This window comes from Lygodium microphyllum, chromosome 1 (genome assembly GCF_053477565.2).
Source record: "Lygodium microphyllum isolate KBCC chromosome 1, Lygodium_microphyllum_v1.1.10, whole genome shotgun sequence".
NCBI lineage: Eukaryota > Viridiplantae > Streptophyta > Polypodiopsida > Schizaeales > Lygodiaceae > Lygodium > Lygodium microphyllum.
The window spans coordinates 159542618-159563297 of record NC_141135.1 but is presented as its reverse complement, the minus strand read 5'-3'; the positions used below and the strand labels follow the sequence as shown (position 1 = coordinate 159563297).

Sequence of the window (20680 nt, the reverse complement as noted above, 5' to 3'; positions counted from 1 at the left end):
GGACTATCTTGCATAGCTTGCAAATACCGTCTAGGTAACTGCCTAGCTTCCTGACTGTGTGCAAGCTCTTGCTGAACTTCAGTTTCAGCATTATGCTGAATATTCCGATCAGCCAATGACTGAATTTCTGCACTTTCTATAGGAGCAGCTGACTGAACATTAGGTTCATTTTCTGAAGCTCCAGCTGAATCACCAAAAGTAATGGGCACCAGCCCTTTAAAAACATCACAGGCAGCCTGATATGTGTCCAAACCAGCCAAGGATAATTCTGATTATTCATCAAAAACAACATCCCTGCTGACAAAAACCTTCTTTGTAATGGGATCATAGAGTCTGTAGCCATTGCTCTCACTGCAATATCCCATAAAAATGCACTTAACAGCCTTGTTGTCCAACTTTTTTCTAAGTACCTGTGGAATATGGGCATAGGCAAGACACCCAAAGGTATGGAAGTGGCCAACAGAAGGTTTACGGCTGTTCCAAGCCTCAAAAGATGTGATGGTCTTGAAGGCTTTGGTAGGGCATCTGTTCAAAATATGGCAAGCACACATGACTGCTTCCATCCAAAAACTATGAGGCAAGCTCTTTGCCTTCAGCATACATCTGGCCATCTCCATGAGTGACCGATAACAAATCTCTGCGAGATGTAATATGCCTAGAAGCACCATTGTCAAAGAACCAAGTGTCAGCATCCTCTGTAGAGCTAAGTGCTCTATCAGCCCAAGAGATGTCATAACTGCAAGTGTAAAAACAATAGTCCCTGTCTACAACAAAGGACGCGGACTCACTAGCAGTGGAAGGAGTAGTAGAAACAGACATTCCTGACTCCTTCTTCTCTTTGGCAATGCGCTTCCTGCACTCAGTGATATAGTGGCCTGGTTTCTTACAATAATGACATTTTCCCTTTTTAGCTTGCGTCCCCCCTTGTGTCTGATTCTGTGATGTGCCAAAAGTACCAAAACTCTGTGGAGCATTTTTCACCTTGCTGTTTTTGCCTTTCTGTCTTGCCACAAAAGCCTGCTCAGAGACTATAGCATCCACACCACTATTTTTCCTTGTTTGCTCCTCCTCTAGAAGCAAACTAACCAGCTGAATAAAAGTGAGTGGGTGCTCAGCAATCCTCATGGTGAGGTTCAAGGCAGTATGAAAAGACAAGTACGAAGGAGGTAAGGAATTCAAGGTGGTGGATATCAACTGTGCATCTGAAAAGTACTCATCTACATTCATGAGCTGCTTCCACAAGTCCTAAATCTTATTCAAGTGATCCTGCATAGAATCACCCTCATTCATCTTCAAAGTCTCTAACTCTTTCTTCAAGAAAGAGATTCGAGTCTCATTCTTTCCTGCAAACATATGCTCCAAAGTCAGCCATGCATCTCGTGAAGAAGATGCGGAACGAATGTGAGGGATGATGGACCGCTGAACTGCCAAAGCAATTAGCGACAAAGCCTGTGCATCTCGTGTATCCTAAGCTTTTTGAGCTGCAGTTCTTGGAGGAAGCGGCTGAGGTGGAGCGGACTGAGGTCCCCATTGTCCACGTGCCCCTTGAGGAGGAGGAGTAACGGGAGCTACAACTCCCAGTCTAGTTTCCTCTCCACTGACATAATCCCATAAATTCTTAGCCACTAATACATTCTTCATCATGAATGACCATAGCGAATAATTGTTTCCATCCAATCTGTCTTCCTTGGATACATAGGTAAATACATCACCTCCCTGATTTGCCATGATGACAAATTTCCAAAGACAAATGAGCAATGTCAAAGCAGCAAGGGCTGGAAATCTGCAAATTTCCAGAAATTGCAGCAAGCACACTTCTGCAATTAATGTGCAAGGGTGTACTCTGTCAAGAACTGTCTTTAATGCACGCTTCCCAAGGTGCAAACAATGCTCAGCAACACTATAATGTCAAAATTTCTGCCAAAATTTTTGTTACAAATACCCCAAAATGTGCATTTAATGTGTCTCTATCATAGACACAAGCACGTGTCCCAATGCAGAAAATTGATCCTACTGCTGCACGAACTCCTGTGTTTGAAATAAAAAATGCAAAATGTTACCTCTGCAGAATGATTGCAACTGACTGACGACGGGCACGGATCCCAAGGCAATGTCTGCGCACAGGAACAGGGCGCGCGTAGGTACTGGCGGTGCATGAGGAGGCGGCAGCTGCAACTGGCGGCGCCTGCAGGAGGCATGCTGGGCAGAGGAGGCGGGGCCTGGACTGGCGGCGTCTGTAGGAGCAATGTTAGCACGCAGGTACAAGGCGCGCTGGTACAAGTGGTGCGCACAGGTACAAGTGGCGCGCGCAGGCAGATGAGGCGGCGCCCAGGACTGGTGGCGACTGCAGACCTAGCGATGGGAGCTGGCGGCTGGGGCAGAAGATACAGTCGGGGGCTGCAGACTACAGACAGGTGGCTTAGCTCAGAGCTGAGCTCTGATACCAAATGTGAGAGGAAAGGTGAGAGGATCGAGGTGCAGCTGAGAGTGCAGTAGATTGTGTGAGAGTGAGAGAGACAGAGTGAAGCACAACACCCAATAGAATAGTCTGAAAGAGTGTGGGATGAAAGTACAAAGTACAACCCTTAAACCTTAGGGTTGTAGGGGGTGTTCACACCCGAACACGGTAAGTGCCCATAAGTGTATAACATAAGCACATAAGCACATACGAAAATAAGACTATAAGTCTGGGGGGAAAAACCTCTCCTACTGAGAGTAAAAAGTGCCCCAGTGTCCTACTGATCACCGACATTCCCATATGAGCGTAGGGGCAAGTGAGGCATGAGTCAAATACCCAACAGCGCTTGTGCAACTGAACAATTACCTCACAAGGGACACTGTCCAAGTGGCACTTGCTACATGAGCATTCTTCAATATGTAGCATACTATGCATCCCATTGTGCAAAGTATCACTGGATAGATCCTAAGCCATTTCCACTTGTGGATTACACCACCCTCCTCCTTCACATGATACTTCATCACCTTTCCCTCGTCATCAACATCCTCAAGTGGATAGATAAGCTTATACCGTTTTGTGATGTGTTGGGTATACCATTCCTACTCCTGTCTTCTAGGTCATTGTTAGTTAATTAGCTATCACCCATTAAAATTAACTTCTCCACAACCCAAAAAAAAAAAGTCCAATGTGGTTCCATCTACCTTTGTAGGGCTTAGTAGCCCACAAGCACCCTTTGTCCGATGCCCCGTCCTCTCTGGGGTGACTATTTGTACTCCCCTGTAAGATAACCATCGCCTCTGTAGTCTCGGTAGGCCACTGGGCAGCCGACGTGTACCCTTTGTCCGATGCCCTATCTACTTTGAGGTGGGATACCTTGGGGTAAACCTTGCTAGTCTCTCCTTTTGGCTGAGTTTTGGGCTTGAGAGAGGGTGCTAACCTAAAACACACTTTACAACTGAGTAGCAAAACACACTTAATTAATGAAAAACACACTTAATTAATGGAAAACACGAATTTGGTGCACCGTTCGAGAGACTTTCAGTGGTCCCCCAAAACCCTAATTTTTTGGGGTACCCTTTAACATCTATAGATAGACAAGCTGCCCACCATTTAGCCTAATCCTTTTGTGCAAGTTTCTCATTCTACCATGTAGATTTCAGCCATCTGACACCTACCATTTGCTATTGTCCAACCATCACCGACTACAACCCATCACTATCTAGCCCTAGGCATCCTCTTTTCAGCCATCACCTTGCTGTTTGGAGGTCTCCATTGGCTGCCTCATCATAGCACCTAACCAACCTACATTTTCAACATCTAGCACCAGACGACAACCTATTGTCATCTCTCCCACCAAGCAACTACTGCAATACCTACATTTTCGCTATCCGATGGACAACCTACATTAGCACACACCTCTCGTGTTGTCACCTTATTGTTCTCCGCCTTGGATGACCAATTTTCAGCCTTCTCTAATGGTACACTGTTGCATTTACCAGATTTTAGCCTCTAACTATTGTGTTTTGGTGACCAACCTGTTGTCCTTCATTATTCAACACTCTCTCATCTTTGACTAGTGGTTACAACACTGGAGATCCATCTCTGAATGGATGTCACTCTCTGACACTCCATTGCTCTGCCCTTTGGCATTCTATACACAACTTGAATCATAGATGCTTTGAATTGGGGAAAATTTGCAAATCCCTGTTGAATCATCCCTAAATTTGGGGCAAGCCTCAAGGAGTCAAGACTAATCTAAAGTGTGCACGAGAGAGCGAGAGAGTCCTCACCAAATCGCGGGTGACAAGGGCGGACAGTGGACGACAGGCACGATCATGGACGTTAGGCGAGAGTCAAGGCGGACGATAGGTGGGCATCGAGAAGGATGACAAGCGGGCGGAAGTCAGGGCGGACAACATAAGGGCATTCCTTGACAATATTAATTCACTTCAGAGCTTCTTCTCTTTATGTTTATCTTTGTGTTTGAGTTTTGTGTTTTGCATTTTCCGTTTAGGTATTGTGTCACAAGGACGTGTATTTTTGAAACCTCACTTAACATGTAGATTAATTTTTAATCACATGATTAAGTAAATATTGCACATGTAAGATGCAACTAGGGTTAAAGTAAATTTACGAGCCCAAGGACCCAAAGAAATCACGAGATATCAAAGGCAAATGTTGCTATAAGTTATGCCGCACAGGTACTTGGTGGTATCTAGTGCCAGTTGTTGGCCTACGTCATCCATTTGGCCATAAGTGTCAGTTGGTGACACTAGAGAACTGGCGTTTAATGGTACCTAACGCCAATCCGATGGTCAAAGATGGCACAAAGACACTCGAGAATGGAAGTTACCTAGCCAATTTAATTATTGGCTAATCAGATTATTTTTCAGGGTACCAAAATAATTATTATATTAATTTTCAGTATTTAAAGGCTGAAAATTATATTCAATTTACAAAAAATGCTTGAAAAACCATTTGTGAAGGCTGCCACTTGTCAAAAATGCCCATGCAAGCCTGAAAAACGTCTTTAGAGGCTAGATAGAGGCATTTTTATAAATTCAGCCTGCAAGAGAGAGGAAGGGGAGACAGTTGGTCTGATTTGCAGCCATTGCAAGACCTTCTGAGGCTGCCAAGGGTAAGAGAAGACCAATCAATAGCAGGAGACAGCATCTACAGGCTATTGAGACAAGGCAGCAGCAATAAATGACTGATTTTCTTCAGTTCTTTGCATCTACAAGCTGTTTTGGCAGGGTAGCAGCTGCATTTGACTGATTTTCAGTCGTTCTTCAAGACAAAACTCTTAATTTTCTCTCTCTACAGCTTTCCCTCCCATCTCCCAGCCATTTCACAACTTTGCTCTGAATATCTCACTGTTTGGGCCCTTGGAGACTGAGAAATTTCAAATTTCTCTATTGTAAGCCCTAATCTGTAGTAGCAGAAATTAGGGTTTAGCAGTAGCCTCGGGAAGCATGCAAGAAATTGGAAGCTCCAAGACTTGGATTCAACAGGGCTGAAGCTGTTTTTAGCCTATTCAAGTGGAGGGACTGCCCAATAATTGAATTTGGGGATCTTTCCATCTCCATCAAAGCGGGTGAAGACCAATTGATTGCCCGAATCAAGGGACAAATCAGATTAAAGACTTGTTGGTGATTCATCACACCAAGGGGAGTTGAAATACCGAAAGGGATTGGGAGAATCCCATTGTAAATTAACTTCTTCTTCAATGAAGCTAAACAAATACCGAAAGGGGCACCAATTTTGGGGCAAATCGGGTATGCATTGCCCAAGATCAGTGGGAAATTTTGTATTTTCAGATTTGCATTAACTATTTGCTGCGGTAATTAAGTTGTAATCAGGGATATACTACCCATCCATGGCATCTCCTTATTGTTCTCCAGTGCTTTTGGTGCAGAAAAAGGATGGTTTGTGACGTATGTGCATTGATTATCGTGCTCTGAATAAGATCACAATAAAGAATTGCTTTCCGATTCCTCAAATCAATGGAGTTATGGATAGATTGCAAGGGGCAGCCATATTTAGCCGTATAGATTTAAAAAGTGGGTATCATCATATACACATTAGACCGGAACATGTGCCTAAGACAACTTTCATGACATCTTCTGGACTGTATGAGTTTCTTGTTATGCCTTTTGGACTTACAAATGCTCCTACCACTTTTAATCGGATGATGGATCATATCTTCAGGCCACATAGAGGATTTGTGGGCACTTTTTTTTATGACATGATTGTCTATTCAAAGAACAAGGCAAAGCATAGAAAACACTTGGACATTGTGTTCAATGAACTGCGTGAGCATAGCCTAGTTATCAATGACAAGAAAAGTGAATTCTTCTTGCATGAAATCCACTTTTTGGGGCATATTGTATCGGTAGATGGTATTCGCATGGACCCTACGAAGGTTAAAGCAATACGATCATGGCCACCTTTGAGGAATATGCATGAGATCCGCAGCTTCTTGGTTTATGTTATTACTATAGGAAGTATGTACACGGGTTTGCTGAAATTGCATCTCCATTGCATGCCTTGCAGAAGAAGGATATGCCATTTACATGGACAGCAATGGAAATTTCAGCATTTGAAAAGTTAAAGGAAAAGAAGACTTCAGATCCTGTGCTTGTGTTGCCCAATCTAACGAAGTCATTCATAGTTCAATGTGATGCATGTGGTAACAACATAGGGGCAGTTTTTATGCAGGACAACCAAGTTGTGGCCCATGAAAGCCGAATTCTCCACGATGCAGAAAACAATTTGCAGCTCTATGAGAAAGAGCTCTTGGCTGTAAATCATGCATTGTCTACGTGGCAACGTTATTTGTTGGGGGCTGATTTTACAATGCAGACCCACCATCAAACTTTGAGATACTTTCTGACGCAAACAAAGTTGTCAGAAAAGCATATGAGATGGAAAAATTTTCTCTCTATGTTTCATTTTCAGATCGTACATATTGATGGTAAAAAGAATGTTGTGGCTGATGCACTGTCATGTAAGCCACAAATTTCAGCCATCAGCATGGTTTATCACACTAAGTTGGATGCCATGAAAGAGCAATATCTTGCTGATTTGGACTTTGCTAATATTTATGATAAACTTTGCAATGGCCAAGGGCATGAACACTTTGTGCAAAAGATGTTGGGTTTATTGCAGCCCTTGCCTATACTAGATAGGCCTTGGCAGAGCATTGCAATGGACTTTATTTTTTAGCTTCCTAAGACACCTACAGAGAATAATGGGATATGGACTATCATTTGCAGGTTTAGCAAACAAGCCCATTTCATTCCGATGAGGAAGAAAATAAAGGCTGATCATATGGCACGATTGTTTTTGCAGCACATCTTTAAGTGTCATGGTATGCCAGAGTCGATCATTAGTGATCGAGACCCCCGAATGACTAGTTTATTTTGCAAGGGTTTGTTTGAGAATATGGGTACCAAGCTGAAATTCTCATCATCCTTCCATCTGCAAACAGAGGGTCAGTCTAAGGAAGTAAATTCCACAGTGTTAGATCTTTTGAGGTGCCATGCTTCAGACCACAAGACAAAGTGGAAGCAGTATTTGCCCTTGGTTGAGTTTGCTACAACAACACAGTGCATAGTTGTGCTGGCAAAGCTCCATTTGACGTGGCTGAGGGTAGCAAGAAGTTACCACATATTCTGCAAACTAAGGATAAGATCTTTGAGGTTGATCGTTGTATGAAAAACTCGGATGTCGCCTTTGCAAAGATAAATTATGCACTTCAAAGATTGCAAGAAAAGCAAATGAGGGCGGTTGATCGCCATAGACGTGCTTTATAGTTTGCAGAGGATGATTATATATTGCTGCGTTTTGAAAAGGCAAGGCTGAAAAAGATGAAAGGAAGAGAAAGATTGTATCCGAAGTTGAGTATGAGATACTATGGGCCTTTCCAAGTGTTGGAGAAGATCAGTGATATAGCATATCCGCTAAAATTACCTCCACATTGGGGGATACACAATGCCTTTCATATCAGTTTGTTGAGGCCTTTTCATGGTGATGTGCCAAAGGATATGTCTACTAAAATTCAGCTTGAGGTTGAGGAGCTAGATGAGATTTTGGTACCTGAGCAAATTTTGGCACATAAGGAAAGAAATATCAAAGGTAAAGATTCCACGAGATACTTTGTGAAATTTCAAAATTATTCACCAATGGATGCCAAATGGATGGAAGAGGATGACTTGGCAGACCATCCTTAGTTGTTGTAGCTTTACCTGCATGTCTTTCAGTTTAGAGCCGACTTTAGTTCAGGCTTCGTTAGACTCAGCAGAGCAAGGGTACGAAGTATTGCCCGATGCTCAAGGGGGAGGTAGCACTTTCCCTCCTCCAATTATGGACAACTCTCGTATGTAGTGGGCTCGATGTATTCAACATGCATCCAAGGTACTGCACTGACAGTATGTTTGCCATGAGATCACTACATAGTGTACTAGTCACTGTGAGATGTATGCAGATGAGTATGAGTTTCACCCGGGCACTGGAACTATACTTTTGTATTAGCTTATGATCAATTTAGAATGAATTTTACCTCAATTTTGAGACATAAATTTTGATCAGTTTCAGCTCAGATTTTGATCAGCTTGAGAATCGTTTATTTTCACTTTTTGGATCAGTTGTGCATCAGTTTTTGTACTGCTTTCTGGTTAGTTTTTGCAATGAGTTTGTGATCAATTTGGGGTCACATTTGCAGCAGTTTGTGATATGTCAAAGGCAAAAGTTGTTATAAGTTATGCCGCACAGGTACTTGGTGGTATGTGGTACCAGTTGTTGGCCTAGGTCATCCAGTTGGCCATAAGTGTCAGTTGGTGACACTAGAGAACTGGCGTTTAATGGTACCGTATGCCAATCTGATGGTCAAAGATGACACAGAGATACTTAGGAATGGAAGTTGCCTAGCCAATTTAATTATTGGCCAGTCAGATTATTATTCAGGGCACCGAAATAATCATTAGATTAATTTTCAGTATTTAAAGACTGAAAATTAATATTTAATTATGAAAAATGCTGAAAAAACCATTTGGAAAGGTTGCCACTTGTCAAAAATTCCCATGCAGGTTGGAGAGAGGCATTTTCATAAATTCAACCTCCAAGAGAGAGGAAGGGGAGGCAGCTGGTCTAATTGCAGCCATTGCAGGACCTTCTGAGGCCGCCAAAGGCAAGAGAAGACCAATCAATATCAGGAGACAGCATCTGCAAGCCGTTGAGACAGGGCAGCAGCAGTAAATGACTGATTTTCTTCAATTCTTTGCATCTACAAGCTGTTGTGGCAGGGCAGCAGCTGCATTTGACTGATTTTCAGTCATTCTTCGCAACAAAACTCTAAATTTTCTCTCTCTACAGCTTTCCCTCTCATCTCCCAACCATTTCATAGCTTTGCTCCGAAGATCTCAGTATTTTGGACCCTTGGAGGCTGAGAAATTTCAGATTTCTCTACTATAAATCCTAATCTGCACAGAAATTAGAGTTTAGCAGCAGCCTCGGGAAGCATGCAAGAAATTGGAAGCTCCAAGACTTGGATTCAACAGGGCTGAAGCTGTTTTTAGCCTATTCAAGTGGAGGGACCAGTGAATAATTGAATTTGGGACACTTTCCATCTCCATCAAAGCGAGTGAAGGCCAATTGATTACTCGAATCAAGGGGCAAATCGGATTAAAGACTTGTTGGTAATTCATCATAGCAAGGGGAGTTGGAATACCGAAAGGGATTGGGAGAATCCCATTGTAAATCAACTTCTTCTTCAATAAAGACACCCGTAGGGTAAATTTGCATCTACCCCTCCAATGCGAAAATAATTGTGCATTTGTCAGTTCTGGACAAAAAAAAATCAAACAAAGAAATATCGAAAGGGGCGCCAATTTTGGGGCAAATCAGGTGTGCATTGTCCAAGATCAGTAGGCAAATTCGTATTTTCAGATTTGCATTAACTATTTTTGTTGTTGTAATTAAGTTATAATTAAGGATTTACCACCCATCCATGGAAGGAAGGCTAGTTTCAGTTCGAGTTTTGCTTATCACTCTCTAAGTCTTTGTGCTTTCGCACATACTGTGTTTGCTCAGTGTAAAACCTAGCATATTTTCATAGCACCCCCAAAGGATAGCCCAAATACCTAAAAACAGAGCCTTTAAGCACCACCTTGCTTGGCCAGCAAGCCCAAGGGCCAAACATCACTCTTAGTGCAACTGATAAGAGCCAATTTAGATTCATTAATGCTGAGTCCCAAGGCAAGGGCAAATAAGTCACGTATGGCCATCACTCTTTCATATATTATCCAGATCTGCCTTAAGAAACATGAAAGTGCCATCCGCCAAGTCTTGTCTCACCAACTATTCCTATGAAGGGAGAGCGAGTTCAACTACCTCACCATTAGCCACTAGACAAGACAACATCGTCAAAATGGGATGAGTGGCCAAGGCAAAGAACAAAGGACTCAGCGGGCAACCCTGCCTAAACAATCGACGAAGGGGAAAGGGTGTCATGACGCCACCGTTGAGTAGAACTCTTGAAGAGGATTCCACACTGATAGTACTGATAAGTCCAGACATTCTCGGACCAAATCCCAAGGACCCAAGAAGGACCATTCCAAATGGTCAAAGGCTTTTTCAAGGTCCAACTGAACCTCATGTAGCAAGCATAACCTATCCCCATTTGGACATTCAAGATTCAAAAAAAAAAGAGAAAGAGATTCAAAGAGTAGAAAGAGAGCCATCAATTTTGCATGACTAGGTTTCAAATCTCTCAGAATCAAAACAACCACATCTGAAGAAGAAGAGTCCCTTTACTAAAACACATCATAACCAGCAAAATGGCCCTGCTGACCTCCAAGCTTCTGATTGTGCTCTTGCAAACAAACCACATGTAATTTGTAAGTGGAAATATAATCCCACACCAACATCCACTTTCCAAGATCAGATAGACCTTTGACATTACATGTCACATTTTCCAAAATTCTGATTGCACACTTGCAAACAAACCACATGCAACCTGTTAGTAGAAACATAACCCCAACCAATCTCCATTTTCCAAGATAGCATGGACCTCTGAAATTACAAATATTATATTTAATAAAAACATGGATGAGACTATACACAATGAAGAAGCATGTACAAAAGTGGCCCACAATCAAGTCACATGCATTGCATCCATAAATATCCCTCTGCCCTTTGGAAGAACCAGTTCAATAAATATTCACAAGGATTAGGACTGACCACCACATCTTTCCAAATGCATCCATATTGAAGAGGTTTGGAAGGTGAAGCCACATTGTTGTGAGGAGTCATGTCGAGAGGCATCCAAGATCTAATCATTATTGACATCCTACATCGAGGAATGGTTTTTGGGGAGCTTATCATCCCTATGCATTATCCTTTTATTGTCCTTGACCTAGTTCTTTGGATCTTTATTACGTCCATCCACTCTGTACACCACCAAGCATGTGTGCACTGAACCAGTGCACTAGTGCGCCTTAGCACAAGTATACCGCAAGCTAACTTAGCACACTACACCTAGTGCACCACATCTAGTTCATTGCACGTAGTTCACTGCATTTAGTACACCACACTAACTGGCACTTAGTCTAGTGCACAAGGCCACTGTTGCAATTACACCCAACTTTGCGCCACAATGCATTACACTCTGCAATAGTGCACCCTCTAGCACACAGTGCACACTGCACACGCTCTAGTGTACACGTGCACTTGCACACCTACAGTAGTGCAGTACTTTACTGTACCAACTCGGTATCTTATCCAAATTTATGACAGGCATAACATGCCCCTACAGAGATCTCCCATTTAAGTTTGAAGTATCTTTCACTAATGCCCTAAACATTGCTAGCAATCTCTGTAGCATGGATAGTATAGTGTCCTTGTTCGTGTCTCGAAGTACACAAAACTTATTTTTGTTTATGTGCCTTCACTTTAAGACAGATATAGAAATCATGAACTTCCAATTAAACAGGGCATCTGTGACACATAAGATTTTAATAAATCTTTAGCAGGAGAGCATGGAAGTCCATGCACCAATTGTCCAAACATCACAGGTGATTTCTTGAGCATAATCAATAAGACGCATCTAAAAGGAGCATATCAGAAAAACCATGCTGAGCAAGATTAACCTTCTGTACATAAGGACCTCCCAGAATAATTTGGAGCCACTATCCCACTTATTGAACAACAGGCACTTTGTTAGGGAAAAAGATAATTACAGATGTTTCAGAAAACCTCTTGAACAATGCCAAGATGCTAAGAAGAGCAATTTTGAATTTATTTATCAGCAGAGGATCCACTGAGCCATGACCACTACGGTGAAAAATCATCAAAAAGAGCATCATAAACATATTGTGCTTGGAAGAAGATTCTTGTTTAGTTGAAGCATCCATGTGCATTATATTTGAAGAACAGGAGCCAGGGCTTGCGGGGGAAGAGAAAGAGAGAGTGTACAAACAAGAGAAGAAGAAACAAAAGCATCCTGAGAAAGCGCAGATTTCAGGTCACACAGGGCAAAAACTGATCACAATTGAGAAAAAGATGCCCCAGAAATGCAACAAGCAAGAAGGCATTATCAGCCAAGCGAGCAGACCTTATGAACAAGATTGTGCGACCAGAAACAGCCACAAGAAGGCCCCCAGGTAGGTCTACAGCTTCACAAAAGGAAACTTGCACACACAAAGCAATCTCTTTGGAATCTTGAGAAATGGTCCTAGCCCTTGAACATGCTTTCACACACATATTTCTGTATGATGTCGTTTATCAGGCAATATTCTCAGACTGTCGTCAGGCATACTCTGCTCCGGGTGTCTCCTGTTAAACACAAAGACCTACAAGTCTATCCCTCACAGAGTCTATCACAACAGTCTTCTTTCATAAGTATACAAGTGTTTGCATGACATGTTACACCAGCTCGCATTCTCATTCTGTTTTACAGAGTAAACTTCTCTTTCTCTTTACATCCCCAAAACTGGCTACTTGAATGAATTCTTAAGCCACATGTCATACTTCTGCAATCACTGACAGAAAGCAAGATCTGTAATGCTCAATCTACTTTGCATGTATGGACTTGAGAAAGAAAGCTACAAGAGGTAACAAGCTTGTATATGCAAAGGAATGACTTCAATCTGTGCATCAACACATTGTCCAACCATTTAGGCAAGTAATACCTGTATTGAACAGTTCTACTTTTGGCATGTATACACGTGATTTCACACAAGAATCCCTTGCATCCCAAATGCGGCATGTTCCATCATCTGAGGACCTGCACCCAAGCTTATACATGAGAACCAAAAACATCAATTCACCATCATTTTAGTTGAGCATTAGAAAATAAATTGAGGCCTGAAGGAGTAAGGGCATAGCATCACTATGCAATTTGAGAGTACTTACGACAGCAAATGATGCTCACAACTTTGCCTGGGACTGAATGAAATTGCAGTTACAGCAGCAGTATGCCCACGCAGTACAGAAACAGGGTATCCATCTGGTAAGCGCCACTGATGAAACAGCAAAAAGGTGACTGAGAAGGGTATTCATGAACAGACTTTCAAAAAGCCAAACAATCAGTAGAACATAGCTTGAAACATGCATCATCTTAATCAGTTGAAATGTGAGAATCATATATTGGAGTGGAAACAGAACTACAAAAGTTGACCATTAAAACTAAAAGACAAGCTTACAACACGTATTGTGCAGTCATTTGATGCAGATGCTACGAGGGAATTGCCACTGCTGACAGACAAATCTGTTATGTCACCCTGCAACACATATTTACACAGCTTTTACCATCATAAAATATGAGAGAGAGAGACAGAGAGAGCAGGGGGGGCTGGGGGGGAGTTGGTTTCTAAACTTGTGTTATGCCAGGAAGTCAAACACTCTTTTGTTAAGCAAGCTGCAAATCACTCTATTCAAGATAATGGTCAGAAATATGAATTAAAGACCTCATGCCCTCGGCAGCTGCAAAGGCAAAAGCCCGTTTCTGTTGACCACATTTTTACCAAGCGATCATCAGAACCAGTAATAATGTGCTGCCCTGTTCTGTCAAATATTGCTGCAAAGAAGCCAAGCAAAAACAAGGAAACTCCTTAAAACTCCAAGCCAGTAAAATCAATCCTAGAAACCCAGCAAATGTAGACAAGGACCTCCCCACTAAAGATCTAAAACATCAACTCCTTGCAAAGAAGAGCTTCAATGAGTGCCCTAACGCAGCTACAGTCACCACTTATATGACAGCACAGCTGGGTATGTTGTAGAAAAAGCATAAAATCCAGCATGCAAAGGTGCATAGCCATGCAATTTCTTCTTGAAATAAAGGTAGTGTCCTTCACTGCCACATAATGTACAGCATAAAAAATATATGCTTTTTGAAAACCAGTGTTACTACAAATTTTTAAAAAACATGAACTTTTTACAAGCCATTGTTATTTTACATGATTGTACATGATGAAGAGCCCACAATGTGAGAGGTCTTCTTCAAACTTCACATGTAAACAGCAGAAAATTTGCTGATTTGTTTGCTGTATTTGATGGCAATCATACAAGCATTGATGCAAAGATTGATGGAAATAAGACTGTAAGAGGGGACTGAAATCAGCTTCATGACCAATCCAAACTAAACCCAAAAAGTGATGGAGCATAATCAGCCTTGCATGTATGATAGCTGCAATGTATGTACAAGTCCTGAACTGTGTCCAAAGGATTTAATAACAAAAGTCAAAATGAATATAGCACCATGTCAAATGTTGTGATTGAATTTTGAACCCACTTAAGGGCCATCATCCAAAGGAGTTCTACTTCCTCTAATTGGTTGAATGAACCTTAATATGCACCAATACTTCTCAACTTGGAGTACCCTTATCGAAAGAGGACAGCCAAACCTTTGGCTGCAAATTTGAATTTTGCAAAGCCTACCATTGCCAACTAGAGACATTAGGACTACACTAAAAAACAAGCTGATTGTGCACTTAACCCTATGTAAAAAGATGAACCACTTTTGTCAAAGGGGATTAGTACACATTCATCGCATTCAATAAGACACAAAATATGATATTATGAAACATTGAATGAAGAAGCAATCACTTTTTAAGATTATCACAATTTAAAGAGACAGCAATTACAAGTTTTGGTTAAAGCAATAATGAAAAACCACAATTGGTTGTGTGTGAAACCAGCCTTCCTTCTCAGAGAGGGTGGTAATGACCTGATTAATCAACAAACACAGCAAGTAATTAATGACATAAAACTGAAATGCACAATTTACCACTTAATCTTGGACAATGGACAGCCAGTTGCCCCCAAAATTGGTGCCCCTTGCAATATTTCTTTAACTTGTATTGCAATCTGGATGGAATACACTAAGATTCCTTGAATCTCTTTTGCTTTCCAATTGCCTCTTGCTGTCAAGAATGACCAGCAAGCCTTCAAACCAATTTTCCCCTTGGCTTGCTTGGGGATTGGCCTTCAATTGTACTCCTTCGGTGACAAATTCAACCCCAATGTGTGCTGGCTGAATTGCCACTTGTTTCTCCCAAAATTGCACCAATTTCAATGACTGAAATTCAAGTCTTTAGGCCTTCATTCTGCGCCCACTTCCTGAGGTGGCTGCTAAACCCTAATTTCTGTTATAAATCAAGAATTATAATAGAGATTGGTCAAAATCTCCACCTCCAATGGCTAATCTTGCTGGAAATTGTTGGGGAAGTATGGATATTAGCTAGAGGATGAGAGAGAATTCAGAATTTCGTCATGAGAAATTGGAAAAAATCAACTACTGCCCTATTTAAACAACCATGAAAGTTATGACAAACTACCAAGTTCTCCCAAAACTATTATCACCTAGAGCTAGATACTATCCCCTACATCCATAGGGCCTTGGGCTACAATTGTTTGGTCCAGAAGCCTCCCTTGATGGCTGCAAATGGTTCATAACACCAGGAGACCTGATCACGCAACATCTCTCTAGCTGATGTATTGCAGAATGAACGCCCCCCCCCCCCAAACCTCCAAAAACGATTTTCCACTCTATTTCCAGCATTCTAATAATTATTTATGACTCAAAAAAATAAATTAACTCGCCAACAATTAAATTAGCTAGGCCAATTTATCATGGAAGTGATCCTTAGCACTCATAAGCCCAGAACTGGCATCAATTTATTAATTAATGCTAATTCTCTAGTATCAACACTGACACTTAGGGCCAATTAAATGGTCTAGGCCAATATCTAATACCAGGTACCACCTAGTACGTGCCCAATATGAAATAACTAACCTACACAAGTGCAAGTCACATTTGCACATTTGATATTAAGCAAAGCATCAAAATTTCATGTACTTGTGACAATGTGTGTGCAACCAAAAAAACACCACCCCAAAAACTCTCCTTTGCTTCATTATTCTTTATGTGGATGATTTACTTATCACAACTTCATAAGTCACCAAGGTGTCCGATGTAATGCATCCATTGCGCACCACATTTGACATGGTTGACTTAGGTCAACTTCACTATTTCCAATTTAATTGACATGGTGTAACCAGCCTTCCTCCTCGGATAGGGTGGTAAATAGCCTCATTAAGCACTATTTACAGCAATTAACAAATTCACAAAACTAAAATGCACACTTTACCATATAATCTTGGACATTGGACAACCTGTTGGCCTCAAAACTATCGCCCCTTTCGGTATTTATTTAACTTAATTGAAGAAGAAGTTGATGTACAAAGGGATTCTCCCAACCCCTTTCAATATTCCAACTTCCCTTGCTGTCCAAAATGACCGGCAAGTCTTCAATCTAATTTGAATGCTATGAGGACATGTATTTTTGAAACCTCACTTAACATGTGGATTAATTTCTAATCAAATGGTTAAGTAAATGTTGCACATGTGAGGTATAGCTAGGGTCAGAGCAAATTTGCAAGCCTGAGAACCGAGAAAATCACTGGATGTCAAACGCAAAAGTTGCTACAAGTTATGCTACACAGGTACCTAGTGGTATCTAGTACCAGTTGTTGGCCTAGGTCATTCATTTGGCCATAAGTGTCAATTGGTCATACTAGAGAAGTAGCGTTTAATGGTACCTAACGTCAATCTCATGGTCAAAGATGGTGTAGAGACACTTGGGAATGGAAGTTGCCTAGCCAATTTAATGATTGGCCAATTAGATTATTTTTCTGAATACCGAAATAATTATTAGATTAATTTTTAGTATTTAAAGACTGAAATTTAATATTTAATTATGGATACTGCTGGAAAAACGATTTGGGAAGGTTGCCACTTGTCGAAAATGCCCATCCAAGACTGAAAAACGTCTTAAGAGGTTGGAGAGAGGCATTTTTAGTGCATTTAACCTGCAAGAGAGAAGAAGAAGATACTATTGGTCTGAACTACAACCATTGGAGGACTTTTTGAGGCAACCAGGAGCAGAAGAAGACCAATCTGCAATAGGCGAAAGCTTCTACCGGCTATTGAGATATAGTAGCAATAATAAATGACTTATTTTGTTCAGTTCTTCGCAAGAAAGTTTGAATTTTCACTCTCCTCATCATTCTCTCCCATGTCCCAACCTTTCTACAACCTTGCTTCGAAGATTACAGCATTGAGATCACTACAGACTGAAAATTTTCAGATTTCTCTGCTGTAAACCCTAATCTACAACAATAGAAATTAGGGTTTACCAAGCAGCCACGAGAAGCGTGCCAAAATTTGGATTCAACAAGGCTGAAGCTACTTTCAATCAAATTCAAGTGAAGGGACCAGCAAATCAATGAATTTGGGGCCTTTTTCATCTCCATCAAAGCAGGTAAAGGCCAATTGACTGCCCGAATCAAGGAACAAATCAAATTGAAGACTTGCTGATCATTTGGATAGCAAGGGAAATTAGAATACCGAAAGGGATTGGGAAAATCCCACTGTACATCAACTTCTTCTTCAATTAAGTTAAAGAAATACCAAAAGGAGTCCCAATTTTGTTCAAGATTGTGAGTTAATTTGCATTTCTTAGTTTTGTAATAAATGTTGCTGTTGTAACTAAGTTGTAATCAAGGAATTACCACCCATCCATGGAAGAAAGGCTGGTTTCATGGTTCCATTGCTAGGATACTATCAAATCCTTTGAATTGGTGGGCCCATAGCACTTGATTGCAACTCGAGACTATTGCTTTAGTGCTGAAATTGCTCTCTTGTCTCAGCAGTGAATTATACCAAGCATGTCTTCACATGGTGATATGGAATCAAGTGAGAACAAGTCCAATCTGCAGTAGGCGATAACATCTACAGGTTGTTGAGACAGGATAGTAGCAATAAATGACTGATTTTCTACAGTTTTTCCAGAAGAAAGTCTGAATTTTCTCTCTCCTCAGCATTCTCTCTCATCTCCTAGCCTTTCTACAACATTACTCCGAAGATTACAAAATTGACATTACTAAGGCTGAGAAATTTCACATCTCTCTCCTCTAAATCCTAATCTGCAGTAGAAATTAGGGTTTAGCAATAGCCTCAGGAAGCATGCCAAAAATTAGAAGCTCTAAGACATGGATTCAATAGGGCTGAAGCTGTTTTCAATTGAATTCAACTAGAGGGACCAACAAATCAATGAATTTAGGGCATTTTCCATATCCATCAAAGCAGATGAAGGCCAATTTGTAACCAGCCTTCCTTCCGTGGATGGGTAGTAAATCCTTGATTACAACTTAATTACAGTAGCAAACAATTAGTGCAAATCTGAAAATACAAATTTACCTACTGATCTTGGACAATACACATCCGATTGGCCCCAAAATTGGCACCCCTTTCCGTATTTCTTTAGGTTTATTAAGGAATAAGTCGATTTACAATGGGATTCTCCCAATCCCTTTTAGTATTCCGACTCCCCTTGCTGTGATGAATCACCAACAAGTCTTCAATCTGATTTGCCCCTTAATTCGGGCAATCAATTGGCCTTCACCCACTTTGATGGAGATGGAAAGTGCTCCAAATTCAATTATTCGCTAGTCCCTCCACTTGAATAGGCTAAAAACAGCTTCAGTCTTGTTGTATCCAACTCTTGGAGCTTCCAATTTCTGGCACACTTCCCGAGGTTGTTGCTAAACCCTAATTCTCACTACAGATAAGGGGTTTACAGTAGAGAAATCTGAAATTTCTTAGCCTCCAAGGGTCCAAATGCAAAGATCTTCGAAGCAAAGCTGTGAAATGGTTGGAATATGAGAGGGAAAGCTGTAGAGAGAGAAAATTCAGAGTTTTGTCGTGAAAAATGACTAAAAATCAGTCAAATGCAACTGTTGTCCTGCCACAACAACCTCTAGATGCAAAGAATTGAAAAAAATCAGTCATTTATTGCTGTTGCCATGTCTCAACAACCTGTAGATGCTGTCTCTTGTTGTTGATTGGTCTTCTCTTGCCCTTGGCAACCTCAGAAGGTCCTCCAATGGCTGCAAATCAGACCACCAGCCTCCCCACCCTCTCTCTTGCGGGCTGAATTTATAAAAATGCCTCTCTCCACCCTCTAAAGACGTTTTTCAGTCTTACATAGGTATTTTTGACAAGTGACAACATTCCCAAATGGTTTTTTCAGCATTTTCCATAATTAAATATTAATTTTCAGTCTTTAAATACTAAAAATTAATCTAATAATTATTTCGGTGCCCTGAAAATAATTTGACTGGCCAATAATTAAATTGGCTAAGCAACTTCCATTCCCGAGTATCTCTACATCATCTTTGACCATCAGATTAGCGTTACGTACCATTAAACACCGCTTATCTAGTGTCACCAACAACTGATACTTATGGCCAAATGGATGACCTAGGCCAACAACTGGCACCACATACCACCAAGTACCTGTGCAGCATAACTTATAACAACTTTTGCCTTTGACATCCCGTGATTTCTTCTGGTCCCGAGCTCGTAAATTTACTTTAGCCCCAGTTGCACCTCACATATGTAATATTTACTTAATCATGTGATTAAAAATTAATTCACATGTTAAGTGAGGTTTCAAAAATACATGTCCTCATGACAGCCCTCCCCCTTGAAATGCTTGCAATCGTCCTTGAATGCACTACCAAATGCATCAAAAGCAAAATACTACACTGGAATTTCCATAGGGCATCATAGTCAACACAACATTGTGCACTACTGTTCAACCATTCCTATGTCCAACATATGCTGAAAATCACCAGCCAACATAACATAGCATAAGACTCACAAAGAATCTCAAAAACATTGCCAGATTATCATGTGACATGTCCATTTCTCATGAGCTGAACTCATCTGGCAAAACCAAACTATAGTATAGCGTAACCAAGCATAAACCATGGCTAAAACATCAATGGCATCATAACATATATTGTTGTCCATGGAACTAGATGTAAACCATTGAAAACTAAGCATAATCTGATCATAAACTGATCACCTGTTGATTTGAGAATTTGATCACAAACTGCTGCAAATGTGACCCCAAATTGATCACAAAATCATCACAAAAACTAACTAGAAAGCAGTACAAAAACTGATGCACAACTGATCCAAAAAGTGAAAATAAACGATTCTCAAGCTGATCAAAATCTGAGCTGAAACTGATCAAAATTTATGTCTCAAAATTGAGGTAAAATTCATCCTAAATTGATCATAAGCTAATACAAAAGTATAGTTCCAGTGCCCGGGTGAAACTCATACTCATCTGCATACATCTCACAGTGACTAGT

General features: G+C 40.9%; 1 protein-coding gene across 1 annotated transcript in view; it reads right to left on the bottom strand.

The window, feature by feature from the left end:
* The window catches only part of LOC148041880 (uncharacterized), a 110106-nt gene that overhangs the window by 78218 nt on the left and 11208 nt on the right, over positions 1-20680 (bottom strand). Inside the window, exons 6-9 of the mRNA XM_087683721.1 lie at positions 13924-14033; positions 13660-13737; positions 13370-13476; positions 13147-13241 (exon numbers count right to left, since the gene is read on the bottom strand). Coding sequence (XP_087539847.1) covers positions 13147-13241; positions 13370-13476; positions 13660-13737; positions 13924-14033 — 390 coding nt within the window. The remainder of the gene's footprint in view (positions 1-13146; positions 13242-13369; positions 13477-13659; positions 13738-13923; positions 14034-20680) is intronic.